This window comes from Etheostoma cragini, chromosome 14 (genome assembly GCF_013103735.1).
Source record: "Etheostoma cragini isolate CJK2018 chromosome 14, CSU_Ecrag_1.0, whole genome shotgun sequence".
Classification (NCBI taxonomy): domain Eukaryota; kingdom Metazoa; phylum Chordata; class Actinopteri; order Perciformes; family Percidae; genus Etheostoma; species Etheostoma cragini.
Genome location: NC_048420.1, coordinates 9384481 through 9394387, shown reverse-complemented (window position 1 = coordinate 9394387; position 9907 = coordinate 9384481). Strand labels below are relative to the sequence as shown.

The following is a 9907-nucleotide window of genomic DNA, read 5'->3' as shown; positions in this document are numbered from 1 at the left end:
TGCTCAGCAGTGGTTTTCTCCTTGGAACTCTGCCATGCAGGCCATTTTTGCCCAGTCTTTTCCCGATGGTGGAGGCATAAACGCTGACCTTAACTGAGGCAAGTGAGGCCTGCAGTTCTTTGGAAGTTGTTGTGGGGTCTTTTGTGACCTCTTGGATGAGTCGTCGCTGCGGTCTTGGGGTAATTTTGGGCAACCAGCCACTCTTGGGAAGGTTCACCACTGTTCCATGTCTTCGCCATTTGTTGATAATGGCTCTCACTGTGGTTCGCTCGATTCCCAAAGCGTTGGAAATGGCTTTATAACCCTTTATAACCCTTTCCAGACTAGATGAGATATTGAGATAAATCTCAATTACTTTCTTTCTAAATTGTTCCTGAATTTCTTTGGGTCTCGGCATGATGTGTAGCTTTTAAAAAACTTCTGGTGGACCTTACTCTGTCAAGTAGCTCCTATTTAAGTGATGCCTTGATTGTGAACAGGTGTGGCAATAATCAGGCCTGGGTGTGGCTAGAGAAATTGAACTCAGGTGTGGACAACCACAGTTATAGTATGTTTTAACAAGGGGGGCAATCACTTTTTCACACAGGGCCATGATGGATAGGATTTTTTTTCCCCTTTAATAATAAACACCTTCATTTACAAATTGCATTTTGTGTTTACTTGTGTTGTCCTTGACTATTGTTTAAATTGGTTTGATGTTCCAAAACACTTAAGTGTGACAAACATGCAAAGGAACAGGAAATGAGGAAGGGGGCAAACACTTTTTCACACCACTTTATATGTCTATATATATATATATATGTCTATATATATATGTCTATATATATATATATATATATATATATATATATACATATACACACACACAAAAATATACACACACACACACACACACACACACACACACATACCAACAACAACAAAAGTTCCTTTTGACCATTTGTGTGTTTTTTTCTGCACTCTTGCCTAATCACTAATTATTGTCCCTTATCCCATCCTCTTTCAGTCACTCTGTTTTGTGATTTGTACATGTCTGGAGACAGTAACTTTTAACAATGTTTTTGTTTTTTATAAATTTTCGATTATTAACTTATCAGAATCAAGCATCAAATTCTAGATAGAATAGCAATGCATCTAAGAATTGATTATTTTTCCCATCCCTAAAAGAAAGATACACAAAGACCAGCTGTTTAAAGACAGAGGCTAATTTTATGGGTCCAATAAAACTGCAGAGGATGAAGCTGACAAACTCACCGAGCAGTGCAGGGTTGCTGTTGCGGTTGGTGGGTTTGGGTGGAGGGACAGGAGGCTGCTTGGCGTGGGGAGGGACAGGGGGTGGCGTGTCGGAGTCGGCGGAGGAAGGAGCAGCAGAGGAGAGACGTGGTGGGTCGTCAGATATTAGGGAGACTGTCCTCGGCGGCTTGGCCACAGCTACAGAAGCAGTGGAGGAGGAAGAGGAAGAGGAGGATGAAGAAGAGGATGGGGTTTGACTCTTGCTGGGCTCAGCAGAGGATGCAGTGAGAAATTTGGGGGGAAGCAGAGCATGTTTGGGCAGGGAAGGTTCCTGCTGAGAGTCTTGTGCTGGACGAGGAGCAGGGGCGAAGCGGACACCAGTGGATTCTACAGAGGGATTATACACACAAACACACACATTAAAAGGAAAGATCACAAAAGCAAGTTCTCTAGTACTGGTGAACTAACATAAGGGAAACGCAAAAGGGTCATCGCATACAGTGAAACACTGAACGAGAAGCTAAAGGTGTTGGTGAATAGGGTTAGGTACCGACCTAATTTTGTTGGTAGTACTGAGGGGCCAATTAACATTAAATCAAGATGTGCCAAAACTTCTTTGCCTAGTACCACCTAAGCGCAAGATTCACTGTCCTCTCTGCATGTTGACAGAGCGGGGCTCAGAGGTGCAAGGTGCAGACGAAGCAAGCTCGAGCAAACTTCTCCGCAGTTTTGTTTAAGTCACGGCAATGCTGATAAAGCCGTTGCAAGTGTGCTTACAGTTTTCAAAACTCCACGCAGACAGAAGTTTGCTGCAAAACAAGAAAATGGCAAGGCAAAAGCGGTGGTGTAGACGTTGCACTTCCTCTCAGACAGGCAGGCACAAGACTGTTCTCTATGCCCTGGTGACCAACTGACAGGCTGAAGTAAAAGCAAGGTCACTTCACTTATAGCACATTTCAGCAACAAGCCAATACAAAATGCTTAACATAAAACATTAAGGAGCAATTAATACACACACACACACACACACACAATACTGTTTATATATGTATACACTAAAAGTCAAAAGTTTGGGGTCACTTAGAAATTTCCATTGCATTCCATTATAGACAGAATACCAGCTGAGATCAGTTGCATTGTTTTTTTTAACCAGGGCAGCAGTTTTCAGATTACATTCTGTACTTACATTTGCAAAAGTGTTCTCTAATTTTTTCCCAATCAGTGTTTTTTTAATTTAAATGATATCAGATTAGCAAACAGAATGTGCCTTTGGCACATTGGATGAATCGTTGCTGATAATGGGCAATGTAGATATTGCATTAAAGCCAGCCACCCACTTAGATCAGCTGGTATTCTTTCTATAATGCAGTAGTATGGTCATTTGTAAGTGAGCCCAAACATCTAAAAAAAAAAAAAAAAGGTTTGAGTGTAAAATGTTCTGAATAAATAACAAAATATTCTAAATAAATTTGATAAATAGGTTTTTAATTATTTTTACAACCGACATTTTTTGTTTGTATATTACCAAGAGGTCCTTTTGGGTACTGGTACCAATTAAAATGTAAACGGTAGCCTCTCCTATTATAGAACCTTGTAAAATTAGCAGATGTTTACCCAGCTTACCCAGAGGGCAACTCTGATCAAGGTTATTAGAGGATGAGAGGTAACATGAATAGGACGATTAAAAGCTCATATGCAGCAGACATGGAGAAAGATCAAAGACACACAGAGTGGTCCTAATGATTTTTTTCTTCCCTCTTTTCATGTTCACCTAAATCCATGTATCAAAGCCTGATAGTTACTGTTTCACTTTGATGAGGCTTTCAGATTGAGCTTGTTGGCTTCATAACCCCTGTTAGAATTACTGTTCAATCATTTACCGAAAATGCCTTTACAGCACCATGAGGAGACTTTGGTTTCCACACGTGTTTGGATTTCTTCATAGTAAAACATTTCCTGACTGACTGACTGACTAAATGGTTAGCGGTATCCAAGAGACAGGACATCTGCATGTTATCTCACATGTCAACCTGCCACAACAAAAACAAGTACAAACATGACAGAAATGTTTTATCTATTGACACTGATAAATATTACAGTGTACAATAAAAGACATTCACTTCTCAACGTCCAGACTGAGGCTTTTTCATACAAACAAGTACCTGGAAAACTGGCCAAAGAACATTTTAAACAAAAACAAAGCCACACAAAACAATGTTTTGGACACAAACCCACGCTTGACTGATATCTTGTCATTTCTATTAGTCACGTAACAATGTCTCATTTTCTCTTCTCACAGTACTAGCGGACCCAAAGTTGCTGCTTATCAACTGCAATAGTAAGACAGGCTTTGCTTGTGCTTCAGTTCTGTTAGCAATGCAGATCTGATTCACTTTGAGATTTTCTTGACCATCACTACAATACATATTTCACTGGTACATTATGTAACATTTATTATATAACTGAACTGTAAAATGATAGGTTTACATTTTTTCCAAGTCAGTCTTAAAATATTCCATACATGTACTGCATATGTGAACATTGAAACTGTTTTTGTTTGTGTACTGATTACTTCCGTTTTTACAGGCCATTGAAAGATCCCTTCCTGTGGCCCGGTTGGCTCAGTTGGTAGACCAGGCGCACATATACATAGGTTTATGCCTCGATGCAGAGGTCCAGGATTTGAGTCCAACCTGTGACAATTTCCTGCATGTCTTTGCCCTCTCTCTCCCCTTTATTACCTTCCCTACCCTAAAGGCGGAAAACCCCCCAAAACTATTTACATTTGTTTTTTAAAGATCCCTTCCTAAAATTCTTTCACTGTTTGTGATGGAGGAGAGCATCCTCTGTTCTCATTCTGGCAAACACTACATTCCAAAGAGGGAATTTTTTTCTAGAAGGACATTTTCATTGGAAGATAGAGTTAATCAAATTAAGTGGCTAACAGCTGAAGTCTCATACTCGCTTCTGTTAGAGTTTTAAATATGTTTTTGCACAGAACAAGGAACATACACTTAAATATTGGGTGTTTCTCATTCCCATTCCCATTCCCAAGAATGCAAAGAACGGACCGGTGTTCTTGGGAAGAATATTCTTGGAAAAGTGAACTTGCTAGGTCAGGAGCATTGTTGACAGTTTGAGACAATGCGTTGTTGCTGGTATTTTGCAATAGCGTCAGCATAGAGGACACAGTGTACCAAAATAACAGCAAGAAAGCAGAAATAAAAACCACAACAATACAACTACTTTATAAACTACTTAAACAAGATACAATACTTTACTTTACTTCATGCGATACTGCGTGGGGTAGCTCCGACACCACTTAAACCACTTATAACAGTTTATGTTGAAATAAGACAAACAAGATCATCAACAAGGGGGGGGGGGGGGGGGGGGGGGGGGGAACGGACTGTTATATAAAACATTGCTAGACAACATGTGCCAAAATAGCTTTTTATATTATACAGTAACAAAACCATGGAGTGCTATCCCTACAAATATTTGTTTATTATTTAACTCAGTTTGAAAAAAAAAAACACATGCTTCTCTGAATGGATATGCACTGGTTTGTCCCACTTTAGTGACACACATGTCTTAATTAGTGTTATGTCGAATAATCATTTTTATATTGTTATCACTGTGCACTGTATACATACCCAGGGACAACAGATGCAAATTAGCATTGGCAATTTAAACTTTGGTGTCTCCCCTTCAAGTCTACATTGTTCTTTATTCAACTAAAAGATTGAGAAAATCCCATTCTCTCATTCACTTCATGATAAAAGGCTATGAAGGGAAGGTTTGCAATGGAAATGACTTAGCAACCTAAGCACAAGTCTAGTTCCGGAAAAGAAGACCATTGCTATGCTATCATTAATTTTCTTAATTAATTAAGTTTACATTCTTTCATTAGACTTAGAGAGCAGGATTGTCATGAGAACCTTTGTTCTAAAAGTAGCTTTGCTAAGTCACGAAATACAAATTTGTGTAAAATAAAACTAAAAAGATTAAAGAGCCTTTCCTTATTAGGCTCTCGTCTGTTTTCCCCATCAACAATCTCCACCAGCATTGGAAACACGGTCATACTTCTCTGTAACCAAGATGTATTAACATTTTGGAGATGCCCATCAGCTCTGGTTGCAGCTTTAGCTACAGCGCCTAAACACATAAGCTTTATTCCCACGTGATAAGTATCATCTGGGGATTTCGTGTGATTTAGAAATTACCGCCACCACATCTGAGTTTTGGGTGACACATTCGCACGGATGCGGAGCCTGCTTTTACGCAAATTTACTGACATACCTGTACCCCGAGAGTTGGGTACCTGGAGACGCGTAAAGCACGGCCAGCGCGAGGCCGCCGCATTGCATTAGAGTCTGGGTTCCGTACTATTCTGGTCCAGGCCCGGTGGATGTTACCAGAGAGGCATACACTATCCCCGCCGTATCACCGTCAGGCCCTTGGGTGAAGATGAGGGGAGCGTGTCGACTCGGGGATGGAGGTCTAAGGTTCCACGGCCCGATATCCAACACTGCTCCTCTCTCGTGTGGGGTCCCACAGGGCTCAGTTCTTGGCCCTTTCCTTTTCTCTCATTATTTGCTCCCACTTGGTTCAATACTTAGGAAGCATGGTATTTAATTCCACTGTTACGCAGATGACAGTCAGATTTATGTGCCTCTTAAAAAGAAAGATGCATACTCTGTTAGATTGCTATTTATGTGGCTCGAAGACATAAAGGCGTTGATGGCTCCAAACTTTTTAAATATTATTAATAAAAAGACAAGTAATGGTTTTTGGTGGCACCACTGGGACCCCCCATTGTAGATCTGGGTTCCTAGGTGCAGCATGATAAACCTTGCATCAAAAACCTAAGAGTTAAAGTGGAAATGGAGCTTAAGTTTGACAGTCAGATCAAGGCTGTTGTCAAATCAAGTTTCTTCCACTTGAGGAAGCTGGCCAAAATAAAGCCAATACTGTCAAGACACCACTTTGAAACGGTAGTCCATGCCTTTGTACTGCCGCTAGGCTGGATTACTGCAATGCACTTTATATGGGGGTAAGTGGGTCATCCATAGTCTCCAGATGGTGCAGAATGCTGCTGCACGTCTTTTGACTGGCATATGTAAACATGATCACATTTCCCCCATTTTAGCCTCACTCCACTGGCTGACTATTGTATTTTGGATCCATTTTAAAATTCTTTTGCTTTTAAAGCCTTGAATGGTCTTGCTCCGCACTACCTCTCTGAGCTTATACATTTATACAAGATATTATATCCCTTACGTACCGACACGCTCTCTCAGGTCAGATGATCAGCTGCTCCTGAGTGTGCCTAAAACTAAGCGGAAGCTCAGAGGGGCCGTGCCTCTGCCTTGTCGACTCCAAAATTGTGGAATGATTTGTCTCTGCTGTTAAAAAGGCCTCCTCCTTGTCCGTTTTTAAATCACGTCTTAAATTTACCTCTTCTCTGTGGCCTTTGAAACCTGGTAAGAGGTCTACTTCATTTACTGCATTTAATCATTTAGTTTAATTGTTTTATTGTGCAGGTATGTGCAGGTATTTTTTTACTCTTGTCAAGTTATGTTTCTTTTTTTCTTTTTGTATTATTTTGTACAGCACTTTGGTCAACTTTGGTTGTTTTAAAGGATAACATTATCACAGGACCTCGGCATTCGATTAAGTATGGTGGGTCATTTGGAGGGAAATGTTTACTTGACAAATTAAAGGCATGGTTGATTTGCACAAGATTAAGATTACTGAACTCCGTAACTATTACAAATGACTAGAAGTCACCAAGTAATACTAATCCCATGCAAATAGGGCTATAGCCTAGTTTAAAGGTTTGCTCTCTGCGTCACTTCTTACATTTTACTAACCAAGAAGTCCTAAATAGTCAAATTCTATTCTGTTAAAAGTAATTTTGGACCCCTAAAAAGCATTTTTAGGGGTAGTTTCATGCCTTATTAAAACATGATCAGACTTTACCCAGACCAACAGAAACACAGATATTTTGGGGAATTAGATATGATTATTAAAAACAAAACAGAGATAACTCTCTGCATAAGGAGGGGGTCAAGTTGTGCGCCTCATCCAGTTCCAATCAACTGTCAAAAAGTGTGCCAAGATAATGGGACTCCTTGATTTTTCTCGACCTCCGTTAGTAACACTATGACTGTGGGGTTTGGAGAAATGACAACACAATCATCAGCTTTTATACTAGTAATTTCTTAACTGTCACTGCGCCGTTGAATGTCACCAACTCGCAGGTTGAAAGTATAAAAAAAAAAAAAAACACAGGCAAGGTTAGCAAGATAAAACTTATCACAGGACAGAGAGCTTACCTGAGCGTTCTCTGAACTCTGCAGCCGGGTTGTATCTGGGCAGGGTAGTTCTCTTGTCAGCCTCTGAGGCTGGGCGAACCCTCTTGTTGTCCTCTAAGGAGCTCTTCTGTAGAGAAGGCCGCAAGTCCATCTCAGAGACGGGCCTGGTGATAGGCCGCGGGTCAGCCACAGACCGCTGATGCTCTGGCTTTTCCCGATCATCTCTTTGCTCTCTTTCGTTCCTCTTGGCCCATTCGTCCAATTTGTCCCTATCGTCTTTTTCCACTCTGACGTTTTTTCTCTCCCTGTCCTCATCTTTTCTATCATCTCGGGTTTCTCTCTTTTCCCTCTCAAGCCGCCGATCCTTATCTTTGTCCCTGTCCTCCCTCTTTTCTTTATCATCCCGTTCCTTGCGTTCCTTCTCATCCCTGTCTCTAATTTCCCTCTCGTCACGATCTTTTCGTTCCCTCTCGTCACGATCTCTGCGTTCTCTCTCGTCACGATCCTTCCTTTCCCGCTCCTCGCGATCTCTTCTTTCCCTATTGTGTCTCTCTGTTCTTTCATCTCTCTTCTCTCTGTCATCTCGCCTCTCTCTCCGGTCGACTCCCCCCTCTTTTTCCTTTTCCTCTCGCCAATCCCTTCTTTCTAAGTCTTCCCTGTTCTTCCTTAATCTGTCCTCATCTTTGCCATCTCTCCTCTCTTCTCTGCGGTATCTATCATCCTGCAGAGGTCCTCGGGGTAACGATCCTGCTTTCTTATCAACATCTGATGGCAGACGGCTTCGTCTGTCCACGTCCACAGAAAGCCGTGCGTGATTGTCCACATCCAGAGGTGCCCGGTTACTTCGGGAGGCATCGGACTGCACTCTGCTTCGACGTTCCTCTACTTGGGGTAGCCTGAGGGAATTCACCTTGATTTCGGATTCCCCTTTGGACACTCGCACCCCTGGTTCAGACATCCTGTCCACGTCCATTGGCACAGGGTGCCCATTCTTCACTGGTGGAGCTTTGGAGTGGTTAACATCATTGCTCTCTGTCCCATAAACACACAAACAGTGAAATACAGTCAGTGTCATCAGAAATGGAGCCAAACCATCCACAGAACATTCTTTAACAAAAACAAATAAAGCTTGACCTACCATTCTCTGGTAAATCCTTTAAAACCCCTCTGGCAATCAGCTCTTGGCGACTTTTTCTGACAGAAATCCTTCTTTCTAAGACTGAAAAAAGAAACCTGTATAAGGAAATCAGCATAAAGAAACAAACACACAATACAGAAAAATAAGACCCTAACCCTTGTACCCAGCATACCTATCGATGTTTCAGCAAACTTTTCACTTGGCTTCTTCTTTCTCCATTTCCAGGGCTTGAAAATCCTTCCCATTTTGGAGAACTTGCCTTTGCCCTTGGTTGGAGCTGGTTCCCCACCAGAGTTCTCATCTTCACCACCTGTTGTGCTGTGTTGCAGGTCCACCTCATCGCCTGTATAAAAATGACAGTGGCAAATTACAGATGACCCAGAGTTTGACTCACGTAAACAATTTTAAAGAGAGGAAATTCAGTTATTTTAGGCCTCATTTTATCAGGCGGTATTGGTCTACATGTCCCCAGAAGGCCAAAGCAATAAATTAAAACAATATAAAACATAAAGAGATCAATTTGCACTCTTTGAACAGTGTCAGTTTCACGTTTCAAAAGCTGTGGCTGAACAAGATTTCAATAATAAAGGACTTCAGCATTTACTGCTGATCACACACATTTACTTTAGTAGAAGAGAACAGTTCATTGTGCTCACGAGACTGTACTGATAGGTTCCTGCTAAGTTGAATTGACAGACCCAGATAATATTTAGGCTTATCAAAGAATTTTTGGAAAGCCTCTACTCCAAACTGGGCATAATGGACTTCAATCTTCAGTCTCACTAAATGTTCACATCCGGATGACAACTGCCTGTGGCCTGTGACAATTGCAAACAGTTCAGGAATCCTCTGTTTCAGTGCAGGGTGAGTGACAAAGTCTTGAATACTAGTTGTCATGAGGGCAAAACAACGGTAAATTAGGCATGCATTCAAAATGACAACCATATTCCTTTAAGGGCTTAGACTACTAATTGAGCATGCATGAATTAAAAGACAAAAACTAAAAAACGTTATATTCAACACAACACTCAGATATGATGACTTTATGACATGGCAAATATACAGGCAAATATAAACCTTATATTTTAGGATTTCAATATAAAAAAAAGGTGTGTGCCTAATTTAGAGAATCTAACAATAATCTAAAATAAAGACAAAATAGTCTGGCTGCAACTGTCACAAGTTTAGATTCTTGATAGGTATGCATGTCTAGACT

The 9907-nt window shown here is 41.0% G+C and overlaps 1 protein-coding gene across 9 annotated transcripts in view; it reads right to left on the bottom strand.

Moving 5' to 3' along the window:
• Positions 1-9907, bottom strand: part of phactr4a (phosphatase and actin regulator 4a) — a 38646-nt gene that overhangs the window by 11247 nt on the left and 17492 nt on the right. For 6 of the 9 annotated variants that reach the window (XM_034891170.1, XM_034891169.1, XM_034891171.1 and 3 more), the window contains 4 exons: positions 8864-9034; positions 8692-8772; positions 7575-8585; positions 1255-1620 (listed from right to left, as the gene is read on the bottom strand). In XM_034891170.1, coding sequence (XP_034747061.1) covers positions 1255-1620; positions 7575-8585; positions 8692-8772; positions 8864-9034 — 1629 coding nt within the window. The remainder of the gene's footprint in view (positions 1-1254; positions 1621-7574; positions 8586-8691; positions 8773-8863; positions 9035-9907) is intronic. The other 3 variants (XM_034891174.1, XM_034891173.1, XM_034891175.1) reach the window with 3 other exon arrangements.